Source organism: Octodon degus, unplaced genomic scaffold, assembly GCF_000260255.1.
Source record: "Octodon degus isolate 3935 unplaced genomic scaffold, OctDeg1.0 scaffold00096, whole genome shotgun sequence".
In the NCBI taxonomy this organism is placed as follows: Eukaryota; Metazoa; Chordata; class Mammalia; order Rodentia; family Octodontidae; genus Octodon; species Octodon degus.
Window position 1 is genome coordinate 9,731,480 of NW_004524672.1, and position 16,669 is coordinate 9,748,148.

Consider the following 16,669-nt stretch of genomic DNA (forward strand, 5'->3'; position numbering starts at 1 on the left):
AAGAAAGAAAGGAAGGAAGGAGACGGGGAGATGGCTGGGCTGGGGAGATGGCTCAGTAAAAATAAGCACTTCCCTGGCAAGTGCAAGGACCTGAGTTCAATCCCTGGTTGGGGGGGAGAAGGGGGGAAAGAAGGAAGGAAGGAAACGAAATATTATGGAACGTCGTGAACGCTGATGGAACATGTAGATTCATCTATGAGGAACAGGAAAGCTAAATAGGTATCTAGGCTGTAAAAATGTCAGTTGTCCTGAGCAGTAAATAAGCCACATAGGCAGATTCTTGGGAACAGCTGGGGCAGCTGAGGCAGGTGGGAGGGTCACATTCCTCCAGGACTTCGATCTGAAGGCACCTGGAAGCTGGGAGGACACACGGACGTCCCCTCAGGCCCCGGCTGGTCTGGGCAGGTGAACCTGGTGTCCGAGCACATCTGGTGTGAGGACTTCCTGGTGCGGAGCTTCTACCTGAAGAACGTGCAGACGCAGGAGACGCGCACGCTCACGCAGTTCCACTTCCTCAGCTGGCCGGCAGAGGGCACTCCGGCCTCCACCCGGCCGCTGCTGGATTTCCGCAGGTGAGCGAGCCGGGAGGAGCGCAGGCTATAACACAGATGCTGGGTGCTGCCCCCTCCGACACCCTTCCCCCGCTCCTCCTGGGCCCCCGAGTCTGATTTGGGACCCTGGCCTCTGACAGCCCCTCCACCACCCCAAGAGCAGGCCCAGTGCTCTACCTAGCTGTGCCATCCCCCAGACCCCTCTTTGCGCCCTCCTCTCCCTGCCTGTTGGTCAATCTGCTTCCCTGGAGAGGGGCGCACCTGATTCCCAGCCAGCTTCCTCTCCTGAGCCCAGCTCTTGGCCTGCGCGCCTCCCCGCTCCAGCCAGAGCGCTGCAGGCTGCGTCCTCTCCCTCCCTGCGCCGCCCCCATACCTCTCCTTGCACCGCCCCCATACCTCTCCCTGCCTCGTGGTCTCCGTTTCTCTTTTGCTCTTTCTCCTGTCCTTCTCTTTTCTCCCTCTTCCGTCTGTTATCTCCATCACTCTTCCTTGTGTCTCTTTGTCCCTCTGCATCTCTCCCTGCCTCTCACCCCTCCTCCTGGCCCTTTCCTTACTTTTCCCCACCTCCCTCCCCTCTCTGCCTCTGTCCCTCTCTGCTCTGTCCTTTCCTACTCCCTCTTCCATGTTTTTCTTTCTCCCACCCATTTCCCCTCCCTCCCCGACACCTGCCAGTGTCATTTTTGTCTTCTGCAGCTAATATTTTGCATTCCAGTTGCATAGTTACAGAAGTGCTCACTGGCAGGTGTGGCTGCTGCTCCCACTGACATGTGGGTGGGGACCACCCCTAAAGCTACTGGGAAGGCTGAGCTCAAAGCACAAGAGAAGACCAAGGCTTCTAAGGGAGGAAAAGAAGAGCTCTGGATTTGCAGACTCTTGTGCGGGGTGGGAGCTGGGACAGAAGCTCAGTGGGGACTTAGCCTATTATGACACAACACAGCCAGGCTGGGCCCCAGCATCCTGTCCCTTTCCCCTTGCAGACCAGGGCCTGAGAAGGCTGTATCCATGGCTCTGCAGCCCGCTCCCACTGCTCTGTCCCTTGCCAGGCTGGCTTGGGGTCTCTAGTACTGGGCAGAGGAGCAGAGCTGAGGTGGAGACCTGGATCTAGTTTCCAAGCCTCAAAGCAATAGTTGCTAACTGGAGTCCCTGGAGCCTGAAGCACATCTTGAATACAGTGCCAAACTCTAATTATATTTTTTAGCTGTTCGGAGCCAGGTACCATGGTGCATGCCTTTTATCCCAGCTGTTGCAAGAGGACCATAAGCTCAAGGCCAGAATGGGCAACTTAGAAGGCCCTGTCTCAAATTACTAATACTTTTTAAAGGCTGGAAATGTAGCTCAGTGTCCTCTGGGTTCAACTTCAGTACCCATCCCCCAATTGCGATCAGGCTATGGATATAGCTCAGGGGTAGAGCACTACCTAGCACACATCAGGCCCTGGGGCTCCATCTCCAGCACCACACATGTGGCAAAAATCCCAACAGAACCACTGTGTATCTGTTTTAAGGCTCTACAGGTAGCTAAAAAGTATCTATTCTTTAGGCTAAAATGAGATTAATTCAGTTGGGTTGGACATCTAGACAAATTAGTTGTTTAATTAATGCACTTGGATGAAACCCTTCCAGGAGGAAGGCAGATTAATACGAGGTGCTAGAAAGTGACCCAAGCAGGCTCATGCGCCTCCCTGTGGTCCCCTGCTTATAAAAGAAGGATGATGATACATCCTTTAGGGGGCTTTTTATAAGACTTAATAGGATAAGGTCATTTGGTTTCAGTGCTGCCACACCACAAGGGCTCAGTTAGTTCCAGATACTGTTCATTATCATTATTACTAAACTACTGGAAAATGCGGCTGAGACCACTGTTCAACTCCAGCCCTTGGTTGCACTCACCGCTGTGCTCTAAAGGTGTGCAGATGGCCATTAGAGTCACCAGGCCCTTAGCTAGCAGACCACTAAATCCCAAGTTTTCTCTGAAGTCATCTGATGGCCTCTAAGAAGGTCTTCCTTCATTCTGGCCCCCAAGAGATATCAGGAGTCTATAGGGGACTCTCAAACCAGGACTCATAAGGGACAAGAAAGGGTAGGTAGGGCCGCAGAGGGAGCGGGATATGGCCTGCTCTGTGCTCTGCTCTGGTGGGTGGCAGGGAAACCCTGGAGGCCCAGGTGGACCCCAAGTCTGAATATAATGCAGCCTCAGAACGTCTGTGTGGGAGTGAGGCTGAGCCAAGAGTGGCAGTAACACCATATGCAGGGTTGACTTGTCTTCCCCGGCAGGGGAACCTTTGGCCCAGTGTGCACTGACATCCCTGCTGGTGAGGGCCATGAGGAGCCTGAGCTGCAAGAAGGGCTGGGTGGATGTAAAGGACAGCAGAGAGACAGAGCAGACAGACACCTTGAAGTGACCCGAAAGCCTATCCCTTAGGGGTGGGGTTGGGCAGAGGTGACTGTTAATGTTAACGTGGGTCATTGTTATTAGCAGCTTCCATCCTCTGAGCACCTACTCAAGCCATATCTTTTTGCACGCATTCTCATGTAAACCTTTATTTTAATCTTTTGTTTATTTGGTACAGGGTCTCGCTATGTGGCTCAAACTCATAGTGATCCTCCTGTCTCAGCCTCCCCAGTGCTGAGACTACAGGCATGCACTACCATGCTGGGTTTCAATAGGCCCTGGGTTGCAAGGCTGGAGCAGCATGTGGTACCAGGGATTGAACCCAGGTCCTTGCACTTGCCAGGCAGGTGCTTAGACTGCTGAGCTATCACCCAAGCCCTCTTGTAAGCCTTAACCCCAAGGAAAAAGTTACTAGTATTATTATCCCTCATTTTACAGGGAAGAAGACCAAGGCTCAAAGAGGGCAAATTGGCTATTCCAGTTAGGAACAGCCTGGGCCCTTAGCTAATAAGTGATAAGGAACACTCTTGCCACTGGTTCCAGCTCTGGTTCTTTCCCTCCAGCACCAACTCCCTTGTCCACCTCCTCTCTCCCTCTGCCTTGGCCACATGGAAGAGGGACAGAAAGCAAGGCTGAGTCGTGTTCTCAGCGTCTTCCCTCTCCACTGTGCCCCTGATCCTCACATCCATTTCTCCTTGCAGGAAGGTGAACAAGTGCTACCGGGGCCGCTCTTGCCCCATCATCGTGCACTGCAGGTGGGTGGGGACCAAAGGTGACAGGCAGCCCAGGCCAGAGGGCCCCAGCTGGGCCTTCGCAATCCACCCCTCTGTGGTTTTGCTCCTCTCCTGTGCATACCTCCTGGGCCTGCTGCCAGACCAGCCCTTTGGCACTGGCAAATGACAGTCCCCAGCCAGATCTGGCACAGCTGCTTTTTAATGGTCCTGTGCTAAGAATGGTTAAAGAAAAACAAGGAAAATGTGTGACAGCGACTTTCTGTGACCCATAAAGTCAGAAACATTTACTATCTGGCCCTTTCTATAAAAAGTTGGCCCAACAAAAGCCTGGCCCAGGATAGAGGGCCGTTTCCTGCTGTCCTGCTACTACCACCTCAGGGCTGAGCCTGGCTGTCCTTTTCGTCATCCTGGTGCACAGGACATCACACAGGCTCTGTATGTAAGGCCCAAGCCCTGGGGCACATGTCAGGCACTTCTTCTCATTCCATACCCCCACACCTGCCCCAACCAAGCCTTACGACTGGCACTATTGTTCCTAGCCCAAACCTCCATGCATGCCCCTCTCTGCTGGGCCCTGCACCAAGCCTGTCACCAACTCCTGTTTCAGTGATGGTGCAGGAAGGACTGGCACCTACATCCTCATTGACATGGTCCTGAACCGCATGGCCAAAGGTAAGGCCCCTACCCATGGTGCGCCTACAGCCCCTGGGTCCTTGCTAGAGTCTCCCCAGCAGCCAGGGGCCAAGAGCTCCAAGGAGCAGGCTGCCACACCTCCAGGCCTTGCCCAGTCTCCAAGCTGCACGCCCCAGGTGGCGCCAAGCTTTCTGGGTGCTGTCTTCCTGAACATCCCACATCCCAACCCCCTCCAGGAGTGAAGGAGATTGACATTGCTGCTACCCTGGAGCATGTCCGTGACCAGCGTCCTGGCCTCGTCCGCTCTAAGGTGACCATACTTCCCTGTCCCAGCCCTACTATCACCCCTCCCTAGCACCCACTTCTTAGCCACACCAGGAAACCCCCAGCAGGTGGCCCTTCCCATCTCCCTCCCTGCTTTCTTGAGGGGGACACCCCTCCTCAAAAAGGACTTGCCCAGCACTCTGACCCCTGGCAGGTCCCCTATGGCAGGAGCTGAGGCCAGGCCTATCCATAACCCTCCTGCTACTTCCCTTCCCCAGGACCAGTTTGAATTTGCCCTGACAGCAGTGGCCGAGGAGGTCAATGCCATCCTCAAAGCCCTGCCCCAGTGAGTTCTCAAGCCCCACAGTGGGCAGCCCAGCCTCTGTTCCCGCTGCCTGTGTGAGCATCTCTATGCGCCCACTCCTCCACCCTTGCCTGCCACTTTGGCCACCCCTTGGGCATGCCCAGCCCTTCCAAGAGGAGTGTAAGGAACTGGAGAGCAGAAAGCATAGGCTGAACCAGCCTCACATATGCCGGAGCCCAGGCAGCCCATGGCAAGAGGATGGGCAGCAAGTCTGCCCAGAGCCTTCTCCTCCCTGGCTCCCAGGCTCCTTTCCGTGGTTCCAGACACTCCTCCTCGTGCCCCTCCTCCAGCCTGCTGTGTGGACAGGCACTGTGGGGGCACCAACTCCCCCAGCCCTGCTGCTGCTGGGCTGCCACCTCACTCCCCAGGCTTTCTCCTGCGTCGTGCCACTTAACCTCTCTCCCCTGGCACAAAAGAACATTTCTAGAAAAATCTACTTTTGTATCAATGTGAATAAAGTTAGTGTGTCGTCTGTGCAGCTGCAACCCGCACTCCTATGCTCTTCTGTCTGCTCTTCTCCCAGCCATAGCTGCTGCAGCAGCCTGGGTCTGTGTTGCCCTGTGGTACCCCTGAATCCAAAGAGCCCTGGCAGATGGGGCACAGGGCCTGCAGCTGCCTCCCTCAGGTTGAATAGCAGTGTGTAACAGTGAGGTGCACATTTTGTACACTGTGCCACAGGTAGCCCAATGTGCCTTATGTAATCCTCACAAAGCCACTGGCAATGATTAACCCCATTTTACAATGAAGAGACCTCAATGGATTTGAACTCAGGCAGCTAGACCTCTACCAGCTCTCCTGTCAGTTCTCAGTGGCTGCTTTACCCCCTTCAGCCTCAAGAGTAACCTTCATATCATGCAGGGTGGAGGATGGGGTCCCTGGAGGTGCCAGCCATGCCTCAGGTGACACTACAGCAAAGTCCAGTGATTCCAGGCAGATGCTGCCTGGACACTTTCTCCCTGTCTGTTCCTCCATCCCCAGAGTTCTTCCTTCCAGCAGCCCTCATCTGCTGGTATAATGAGGTGTGTCCTAGGACAAAGGTGGAGGCCACAGAAGCAAAGCTAGTAGAGCCTTGGGCCTTGGCTACTTGGAGTTAGGGGTCATTTACCCCTATACTTGCTAGGCTCAGCCTCAAATGAAAAATAAGGCGACTACCATCTGTGGGAGTGGGGCACAGAGCAACTGACCCGGCTCCCCCAGGCCTCCAGATATGCACTGCTGGGACTCAGGTCTTGCATGCAGAAAATTCCAGAGGTTACCAGTGGGGAAAACAGCTTTTCCACAAACTTCTAGCAGTCAGTCTGTCTCTCAGTCTCAGCCTTTGTCTCTGTCTCTCTGTCTCTTTTCCTTCCTCCCTCTCCCTCTCCCTCTCTCCCTCTCCCTTTCCCTCTCCCTCTCCCTCTGTCTGTATGGGAGCTTGAAATTCCTTTCAGGGCAGGCTGCTTCTTTGTATTGTAGAGTTGGCCATGGCAGCACAAAGTCTGTGATCCGGGCACCCTGGAAGGCTGAGCCAGGAGGATCACAAGCCTGAGCTCAGCCTAGGCAATTTAGTCCCTGCCTCAGAAGTTAAAAAATTTTAAAGGGATAACTCAATGTGAAGGTCCTAGATTCATTTTCCAGTTCAAAACAAAACAAAACAGCCACTGCAGGCCAGATGTGGTGGAACACACCTGCAATCCTAGCACTTGGGAGACTGAGGCAAGATTGCAGTGAGTTCAAGGCCAGCCTGGCCTACAAAATGAGTTCAAATCCAATCTGCAATACACAACAAAGGCCAGGAGAAAGCTTAGTTGCATAAGTGCTTGCCTGGCAGATGCAAGGTCCTGGGCTTGATCTCCAGTACCACAAAAAAAAAAAAAAAAAAAAAAAAAAAAAAAAAAAAAAAAAAAAAGAAAGAAAGAAAAGAAAAGGAAAGGAAAGAAAGAAAGAAAGAAAGAAAGAAAGAAAGAAAGAAGAAAAGAAATATACAATAAGACCCTGTCTCAAAAAAACAAATCATTGCAGGCCCTTTGGTTACTAAAGGTGAGGCCAAGAGCCAGTCCCAGAATTGGCGGATGGCAGGCCACAGCATCCTGCAGGGCAATGCAAAGGTACTTCTCCATGACTGTAAATATAGGGTGGGCGTGGGGGGTGGGTTATCCTGGCTGTTTCCTCCCTGGGCCCTGATGAGCTTGGGGCTTGTGCCCAGGGCAGGGTTTACTTGTGTTATCCCTTGTGCCCCTGACACCCACTTCTGGCTGCAAGCTGAGAGGCTTAGTCTAGGAGTCTTAGGGTTACAGGGTTTCACCCTTTCTTGGTTTTCTGTGGTTCCCACACAATCATCTTACCTCAGTCTGGCCCTACTGTGCTGTGAAGTGTCAGGAGGAGAGAGCCTGAAGGGCCTTAGGGAATGTAGGCTGCCGGGAAAGGCAGTGATGAGCCTCCCAGAGGTGAGGCCAAGAACGTAAGCACCTCTTGGGGTTCTTCAACATAACAGGAGAATAAGCTGGTGAAAGGGCAGACTTCTGCTGCCTGGTGACAGCTGCTTGGACATAAAGGGAGGTGTGAGGCCTGACATGTCACCCACTGGCCCTACAGGGTCCCTCCTGAGCTACCCTGAAAAGAGGAAGACAGTGTACCACTGAGTGCTCCAAACTCAGTTTTATTGAATTCCAGTTTCCCTCTTGGTCTGAGCCCAGCCTGGCTGACTTTGATAGGTCTGTGGGGCTCAGTGTTTCAGGGGCTGGAAACACCCTCCTCCATCAGTCCCTTCCCAGCCTTAGGCTCCCTAGGTAGGGAGGAGGAGAGGCAGCTGCCTGTGATGTTGGAGAGAAAGAGTAGGCAGCAGGGTCAGAGTCCAAAGAAAGCCATTCAAGCAGCAGCATGCCCTGTGTTCCCAGCACACACCAATGCCAGCCATATGCCTCTGTGAGGGTGGCTTTCCCTTCCAAGCTCCCTCAGCCTTCCAGGGCCATGCCCTGCCTACTTTGCCTGCTAGCCTACAGGAAAAGAATTTCTCCCAGTTGCTGTAAGGTCTTGACCTGCCCACTCCAATCCTGGAGCTAGCAAGAAGTGTCAGGGGAACCCAGGTTCAGATCATTCTCCCTTCATCCACATCCTTGCCACCGCACCAGGGACAAACCAAAAGACAAGATCTCCCCATCAAGAACAAGCAAAAGGCCTGGCAGGGTTAAAACTACATATCCCAAGAAGCACAGCTCCATAACCAGGCACCAATTCTCCTGGGTGTAACCTATCAGAAATTCGGCTGGGTGCATTGCATTGTGGGATTTGTAGTCCACAAGACACCCCCCCACACACACCCAGGGAAAAGTACACAGGCTAAGACTACTGATGTCCCCCACCCACTGCCCAGGCCCCAGCTCTACACTCAGCATGGGTGAGGGAGGAATGGGGTGTCCCTTCCCATCACATGGGTGAGGGTGCTGTCCTGTTGGAATTGTGAAGCCACTCTGCATCCTGGACATCCAGCTCAGAATACATCTGGGGAGAGAGCAGGGGTGGGTGACAGGAGAGAGGGTCAGCAGCAAGCCATGGAGAATGGAGCCAAGCATGCACACCTGGGCTGGCTGCGGGGCTGTTCCCTGAACCCTGATGCATGGTGGGGGAAGTAGTATGAGATATAGTCCCCAATGAGGCCTCCCCCTGGGTCACCCTAGCCCTAGCCCCCCTCTCCGGGGTTAGCCAGCCTCACCTCTGCCTAGTCCCGCAGCTGGGGCAGGCTGAGGCAGCAAGAGGAAGGGAGGAAGAGTAGATCCGGCTCCGAATCTGGATGGCTGAGAGGCTCCCGCCCCACCCAGCTAGCCTCCCCAGAAGACCTCATGGCCCCACCGGCCCCAGCATCTTCCTGGGCACAATGAGGCTTCTCGGGGAGAGAAGGAGAAGGGAGTCCTAGCCAGGTGGCAGTGAAAGCAAGCGATGCAGCCCGCAGAGAGCTGCAGAAAGCAGAGTGGGAGGAAGGAGAGCAGCACCAGAAGGGAAGCACAGACAGTCAGAGCTCAACACTGCACAGAAACCAGGGCTCTGCAGCTGGACACGGAGTGCAGAGACTCCCCTCAGCCTGCATCACTTCCTAGAGGAGCTGCCAACTCGGGCTCACAGCACTGGACCCCAGGCCAAGTCCTCCTTCCTTGACACCCTTGGCAACACGGGTGGCAGAGAATCTGAGCACAAAAGGCTCAACCCAATCCATTAATGCCCCTCAGAAACTCCCACTTCACAGAGCACATTCAGCTCCCTCAGGCCCTTCCGTTCCCCCAACATCCCACCCCCCTCAGGGACCTATCAGCTTCCCCCAGGGACCTATCAGCTCTGGCTGAGCACAGTAAATCCAAAGTCCACACTGGAATACAGCGGGCCCAAGAGGGAAACTTGTAGGGGGACGTAGAGTTCAGGCTCCCACAACTCGGGCCACACTCTGCTCTGACAGTGAGTCGGACGCTGAGTCAAGACCTGAATCAGGTCAGGCTGGGCCTGGCATTCAGAGGATGAGGCAGCGAGAAGCCTTCTCCTCTGGGGATGGGCTGGGTTTTGTTGCCTCACTCCGGGCCCCCTCGTGGGTTCCCCCTGGACCTTGGTGCTGGGACTTGGGCCGTCCCTGCCATTGCTGCTGTACCCCCCGCCCACCTGCCGGCTTCTGCCCAGCCGCTTCCATCTCTGATAGGCTGTAGGCCATGGCAAGCTGGAGGTCTTCGTCCTCCTCAGAGAGGTCGCTGTCAGAGGGGCGTTGGGCAGTAGTCTGCCGAATCTGTGCACCACCCGACCTAGAGGTGACTGACTGTTGCTGCTCACGACGGCTCAGCTCCAAGCCCAGTGCCAGGTCATCTGGGACACCTGCAAGAACCACAGCTACCATGAGGCCCCAGGTCCAGGCCATGGCATCTTCCAGGCCACCGCACACAATAACAACCTTAACCACTTACAGCCTCTCTTTGGAACTGGGACACAGGCATGAGGTCCCAGGATACTGGTTAGGTGCCTGGGAAGGTATTCAGCTCCAGGAAGTACTGTTATTTCTTTGTGAATGAGTTATTTAACCTTCCTTTGCCTCCTTTTCCTCATCTATGAAACAGGAATGACGGTGCCTACACACATGAATCTTCTCATTGGTTAAATATGTCGGTCCATATAAAGTGGGCTGACACACAGTACCTCAGCATCAGCAGCTAAACAAGATTAGCTGAAATGACACTCATGGGGCAGGGGGTGGGGGTGCGGTGGGAAGAGTTCTGGTCTGTGAATCCTGCACCCTGAGTTGGATTCCTGGATTGCTTTACCCCAAGTTGATGGGAAGGAATCTTCTTATTTTACTTTTTTTTTAAATGAATTTGGGTCATAGGGTCTATAGGGTCTCACTACATAGATCAGATTTGTAGTGATTCTCCTGTTTTCAGCCTCCCAACCACTAGGATTACAGGTGCCTGCCACAATGTCCAATCTCAATCGTGGTCTCAGTGCACCCCAGGGGTGAGGCCAGCACGGCATGCTGGGGATTGAACCCCAGCCCCTGTGCTCTGCCGAAGCAGGTGCTTTAGTCCACTGAGTTATCTGGCTGGCCTAATGGGAAGGAATCTTGAACCAGGGGCTACTTGGATGTCAAAGTCATTTTATCAAGCTGTGACTCAGTCGCTTGAAATAAAAATGGGGCAAGTACCATCCACCTCCATATTCCCCTAGGTGCTTTAAGAACACAAGGGATACTATGTATGTGCAAGAGCTTGATAAAACCAAAGGCACAGTGAAGTGCTCTGCAAATGTAAGACACCCCCATCCACAGTGGCAGTGACCGGGCAGCTCTCTGAGACCCCTCCGCCCACTTTCCCCCATGGTCACCTCAAATTCTGCCAGTCTGGTGGCTGCCATTCCCTAGGGCCCACCCCTGAGGGAGTTCAGACAGAAGTAGGGAAGGGGCCCCGGGGCTGGAGCTCCACACCACAGATTGGATAGTGGAGCCCTGCTCACCATTCATCAATGCTCACCATTGATTGAAACTGACTTCAGCTGCCCATCCTCCTCCACTTCCACTCGCTCCTGCCCATTCTCCATGATTCTGTAGGAGACAGCACAGTTAGTCAGTGAGCAGTGGCCCATCCAGGCTCTGGCCACTGCAGAGCAGATTTTATATCTGAACATGACACCCGCCTCCGCCCCTCATCTCTAGTCCTCTCACCTATATAGCCCTAGGAGGCCGTACCTGCGTGTTGTGATGCGACGACCCTGGACAAAAGTGGTGGACGTTGAAACAGAGCGGAAAGCACCAGCCCCAGGACTGAAGGAGAAAGACGAGGAGGAGAAATCTGGCATTGGGACAAAGGAGGTGGAGGAGAAACTATTACAGGGAGGCTCTGTGCTGCCTGCTGGGCACCAGAGGAGCCGCAGGGTCCCCCAGAGGTGCCTAGAGGGAAGGTTCCATGCGGAGGACACAGGAAAAAGCTGCCACTAGGGCTTCAGGACTCAGAGCTAGCAAAAATGGGAATGGACAGTGCTTACCAGAGTGCCCAGGAAAGGAAGAGGAGAAGGTAAAGAAGGGGCCTGAGTGTCGGGAACCCCGGTTCTGAAGCTCCGAGAAGGGGCCCAGGTCATCTGCAGCAAGTAAGCAGATTCATGATCATCAGTGAAAATACCCCCTCCCCGTGTGAACTTTCAAGTCTAGAAATATATAATAATATATATTTAATATATCTAGAAATAATAATATATCTAGAAATATTTTGCTGAGCAAACGGGTACATTTGTGTTTCCGTTGTTACTGTTGGCCTCCACAAATTAAATTCCTTTTCAACATGTGAAAATACTCACTGGTTAATTCCGCCCACCATAAGGAACAAAAGGAGAGACAGACAGAAGGACAGACGGATGCCCTGCCCTTTTGAGACAGGTCTTGCTATGCTGCTCAGGCTGGCCTTGAGCTCACTTTGTAGCCCAGCTTGGTCTCAAATTTGCCACAATACTCCTGCCTCAGTCTCCCAAGTTTGGGATTACAGGCATGTGCCACCATGCCCGGCAGAGAGAATGATGTAAAGACAAGCAGGAAAAGCAAGCAGCACTGCCTCTGTCATTTGCTCCATGACTCTAAGTAATTTAACTGTGCCTCAGCTTATTCATCTGTAAGTGGGGGTTAAAATTAGCCTCTTCTCAGGGTTCACAAGAAGATGAGGGAGAGTCAGATACTTGACAGAGAAGGATCCGAAAGCCTGGCATATGTTGTTACATGTGCCACTGCCGCTCTTGTCACATGGTGCTTTGAGTCTTGCTCTCATGGCTGTTTTTGTGGAGCTCTATAACAATGTAGTATTGTTGTTGTCACTTAACAAGGCCAGCCTGTAAAGTGACACTGGCCGGTCATGTGTGAGGTTCTGTCCCGGCTCTCACTGTACCCATACACGCCACCCAAAATCTTCGGCCTGTGGATTCTGCTCTCTTCTTAGCCTCCTGCCTAAGGGAAGGCCAGGCCCAGAGGGGTTAGCTGAGTCACTCCGAGCCTCGGAGTCCACTCACCAAAGAGCTCTGCAAAAGGGTCTCCACTCCCGAAGAACTCCCGGAAGACTTCCTCAGGGCTGCGGAAGCTGAAAGTGAAGCCAGGCCCACCAGTACCAGCACCAGCTTCTGCCCGACAGGGGCCAGCTCCTGGAGCAGATGCAGGATGGAAGACCCTGGGATGTCTACTTTGCCTTGAGCCTGGGGGTACACTTATGGCACTGCCAGGAGCCTCCCAGAAAGCAGCCAGGACAAGGACCTGCCTTCCCGACTCTGCCCTGACCCACTTCCACCCCAGAGCCCTGCTGCCCCACCTACCTGCCCCAGTCAGCCCTTCGCGGCCATAGCGGTCATAGATCTCCCGCTTATGCTCTGGAAAGAGAGATCCAATCATTTCTCCCTCTCTCTGGGCCACGGGTGTCCCCTCTCAGGCTAGGCCAACCCTCAGAGGAGACCTAGAGCCTCACATTTGGGGGACAGTGGGTGTTCAGGGTACATTGGCTGCAAGTTTTAGCAATTACTACATACTTCACATGGCTGGCTTTTCCTCATCTGTAAAATGGACATAACAGCAGTATTCCTCATCGGAATACTTCGAGGATTAAGTGAAATAATACACATAAACTGCTGAGCATACAGATGGCACATGGTGTCTGTAAACATGAGCTAGGGGGTGTATTTACTTGCTTTACATGCACAAGGACCTGAGTTCAATCCACAAATAAATAAGTGAATTATGTTAGCTAGTTGTGACCTGCTATTATTAATTAGGGCTTGTCTACATGTTACTTCCTCAGAGGAACTCTTTGTGACCACCAAAACAAAATCAGGTGCCTAGTATTCCCTATCACATCCCCTGCTACTCTCCTGTGGGATGCTTATCACCCACGGGACAAGGAACAAGGTCTGCTTGTCCTCCATGGCTTCCCCAGTACCTAACAGGTACCTATAACCACTATTACCACTCAGTGGATACTTCCTGAATGAAGTAATGATGAATGTATGTAGAAAAGACAGACCTGGGGCAGAGGTGGCAACCCAGTGGTAAAGCATCTGCCTAACTTCTGCGAGGCCCTATGCCCAATGCCCAGTACCACAAATCAAACCAAAAAAAAAAAAAAAAAAGACACACTTGGATTCATCTTCCAGCTGTGTATAGTCTTTCAGCCTCAGTTTTCTTGCCTGTACAATGGGAGTGATCAACACTTGCCTCACACGATGGCTTCCAGGAAATTACTGAAGCCTGGTACAGAGGGGGGTCAGTACACACTTGTTCCTGCCCTGCTCCCCTCCCTACTCTCCAGACCCTGGGAACAGTCACAGCCCTGTTCTGGTGGAAAAGAACATTTAAATGCCATGCTGGGGGCTGGAGAGATGGCTCAGTGGTCTAAAGCACCTACTTAGAACAAGCTTGGCAAAGCATCAGGGACCGGGGTTCAATCCCCCAGCACCACATGCCAGCCAGCCCCGCCCCCTGGTGGGCTGAGCTGGCCACACACACACACCACACTCTCTCTCTCTCTCAAATAAATAAAAAAAAAAAATTAAAAAAAAAATGCCATGCTGAAAAAAAGGTGTGGGGACGGTGGTGGAGGCGTGGCTTTGGGAAAGAGTGAGATAGGCATACATGCGGGAGAGGTGCTGAGCCTGCCCAGATCCCAGGCCTTACTGTCAGACAGCACTTCATAAGCCTCTGCCACCTCCTTAAATTTCCTCTCAGCAAACTCTTTGTTATCGGGGTTCTTGTCTGGGTGCCATTGTAGCGCTTTTCGCCGGTACCTGCAGAAGCGAGTGCAGAGGGAGTCAGGGGACAAATGCCTTCTCTTCTCACTAGGAAACTCAACCACCCATTCCCCCTTCGTCTTTCATCACTGTTCTTTCGCAGGTGGACCTAGCCCACCCAGCTCCTGGGGGCTGCTCTGAAGCCATCTTTTCGTGAGACTTCTCTCTCTTTCACGGGGGTTAGGACTAACATAGGAGGCCATGGTGACCCCAGGGCAAGAACACTCCCATCCTGGCCACATGTAGCCACGGAGGATAGAGGGACATGGGTCTCCTCCTTCAAGGTCTAGGCACCTCTGTGTTGCATGCTGAGGAAACCTGCGGGGGCGAAAAGGGGGCGCTGGAGGGGTCAAGGACCTGCAGGGTAGCTCCCAGCACTGCCTCTTCCCTCTGGACTTGCTCCTTCTACCCTTCCAGTGTTTCTTTTCTCCCTGCAGGTATCACTCGGAAAAGCCTCTGGTGGGGCAGAGGGTGACAGGTTTCCTGGCGACACTTACGCCTTCTTGATGTCATCAGCAGACGCACTCGGCGGCACGTCTAGAATCTCGTAGTAGGATGCCATGGCAATCGTCAAGCGGGCCTCCTCGGGGCTACAGGACAGAAGCAGTCAGGGACCCGAGAACCAGCAGCCCCTCCTGGCGGCTGGAGACCCCTGGGGGACGGGAGGCGCTCCCGGAGGAAGCGAGCCCCGGGTGGCCCTCGCAGCCGGTGACTGGGCTTCCTCCGCAGCCTTATCTTCCCTGGCAGGCCGGGGCCCTGGGCTATCTCGGCGCACAGGCCTGGGAAGCCGGATCGGAACCCCTTGACTCCAGCTGCCTAACCCAGGGCCCCCGGCCGTACTCCGGCCGGGCCGCACCTCCTCCGCCCGAAGTCCCGCCCCTGCCCCCCGCCGGGAACCGTCTGGCACCGCAGCCCCGGCTCGCGGCTGCTGCGTAGGACGCGCCCGGCCCAGCTGTGCGCGCAGGCGTGCGTCAGGCGCACGGAAACTACTAGAGACCCGGAGAAGGCCGGCTCCGCCCGGCACCCCAAGGGGGAGGGGGACAGCAGGGGCTGCTGGGAGATGGAGGCGGGGCTGGCTATTTTGGGCCAGCACCCCGGCGACGTCACCCCAGGTGGCACCTGCGAGACCGCGGCCCGCTGCATGCGTCCAGGCCCAGGCGTGACGCACTAGCGCAAACAAGATGCAGAGGGACTGGGCCTTCTGTCGCTCTCAATCAATCTGACTCACGGACCTCACCCGGAGGGACTCACAGCCACCTCAAGGACTCCCCGGCTCCTCTCTGGGTCGAACTCCTCCCATCTTCAGATCCCTCCTGCAGCCCCTGGTCCTCAAAAGAGGCTGCCCTAGCTTCGCTGAGTAGGTCACGCTTGCCTTTTATAGAATCTCGAAGCCTTCCTTCCTCACGCTTGTCACAGCTGCAAATTAGCATCGGTTGGTCTGCTTATTTGATTACTATTCTCCTCCCCCACTAAACTGTAAATCCCTTTTTTCGGTAGTATATATAGGGCAGCAGATATGCAAACCTCTTGGTGGCAGTTTTGACACAGTGGGAGAAGTGGAGTTAAAGAGGACAGTAAAAGGAAATTCCCTGGATTCAAAGCTTTTCTTCCCAAGCCGATCCTGAGCTGCCCCATTCCACCTCAGAATGCTTCTGAGTTCAGACCTCCTAAGAGAGAGATTCACTTAGTACCATCCTGCCAATACACAAGTATTAGTTGAGTATTGTCTACATTACATGCTGCCAAGATATATAAAGAAGAATGTGGGGCTGGGGGATACAGGCCAGTCCTTGCCTAGCACAGGGTTCTGGGTTCAATCTCCAGCACCACAAGAAATGAAAAACAATAAAAGAAGAATCTTAATCCTTGACTTATGTGAACTGGAACTTGAAAAGATAGGTGTGCCTCTGTGTAGCTCCCCTGGGAAACCTTCAATATTACCCCTTTGGAAATCCATCTGGGTTTGCATCCTGGCCTTACTGGGTGACTTAGGGAAACTTTTGAAGAATTGGCTTCTTATCCCTAAATACTAGATAAACAATGCTGATGGTTGTTTGAAAGTTATAGGAGGCAGGGTATGTAACCGGAGGTATTGGCATAAATCTCTCTCGCATCCACATTTGACCCAAGGAGCAATGGTTATGTGAGTCTAGGATAGTAGACCCAGAAACCCTTCATCAAAGACAAGGGCTGGAGTGGGCAAGTGTGCAGAAGGCGGTGTGCTTTGTCAGCTTTCCTGGCTGTGCACCCTCTGAACCTCCTGCCTTTGTTTGGAGAATTCCCCCCTACATTTGGGAAATGTACATCCAATGGGCTCTGTCGGGAGGTGAGCCATCTGCGCAAAGCCTTAATACTTATGGTTGACAGTCTCCAAGGTTTCTAAGAGTGCAAGTAAAAGATAAGCCCTGGTGCAGCAGCTGGAACTGAATCTGGGGCAAGTCACACTGAGAAGATGTGGGCGCCTCACAATCCGTTTC

At 53.6% G+C, this 16,669-nt stretch overlaps 2 protein-coding genes across 6 annotated transcripts in view; one reads left to right on the forward strand and one right to left on the reverse strand.

Annotated features, from left to right (window-relative positions):
- Ptprn (protein tyrosine phosphatase, receptor type N) overlaps nt 1-5,416 on the forward strand; it is a 19,745-nt gene extending 14,329 nt beyond the window's left edge. For both annotated transcript variants that reach the window (XM_004638187.2, XM_004638188.2), the window contains 5 exons: nt 406-572; nt 3,644-3,697; nt 4,284-4,348; nt 4,546-4,619; nt 4,852-5,416. In XM_004638187.2, the coding sequence (XP_004638244.1) occupies nt 406-572; nt 3,644-3,697; nt 4,284-4,348; nt 4,546-4,619; nt 4,852-4,923 (432 nt within the window). In that variant the 3' untranslated portion in view covers nt 4,924-5,416. The remainder of the gene's footprint in view (nt 1-405; nt 573-3,643; nt 3,698-4,283; nt 4,349-4,545; nt 4,620-4,851) is intronic.
- Nucleotides 5,417-7,555: 2,139 nt separating this feature from the next.
- Dnajb2 (DnaJ heat shock protein family (Hsp40) member B2) lies at nt 7,556-15,523 on the reverse strand. 4 transcript variants are annotated; one of them, XM_023723069.1, is made up of 10 exons: nt 15,444-15,523; nt 14,690-14,782; nt 14,080-14,189; nt 12,729-12,782; nt 12,432-12,560; nt 11,424-11,516; nt 11,128-11,230; nt 10,913-10,983; nt 8,629-9,767; nt 7,556-8,417 (listed from the first exon to the last, which is right to left on the reverse strand). In XM_023723069.1, exons 2-9 carry the CDS (start codon nt 14,752-14,754, stop codon nt 9,415-9,417), a joined length of 978 nt encoding a protein of 325 aa, XP_023578837.1. In that variant the 5' UTR covers nt 14,755-14,782; nt 15,444-15,523; the 3' UTR covers nt 7,556-8,417; nt 8,629-9,414. The 4 variants fall into 4 exon arrangements, with proteins under 4 accessions (XP_023578837.1, XP_004638246.1, XP_023578838.1 ...); XM_004638189.2 differs by lacking the exon at nt 15,444-15,523 and adding an exon at nt 15,049-15,233; XM_023723070.1 differs by lacking the exon at nt 15,444-15,523 and having other exon boundaries at nt 9,561-9,767; nt 14,690-15,190.
- Nucleotides 15,524-16,669: the final 1,146 nt, after the last annotated feature.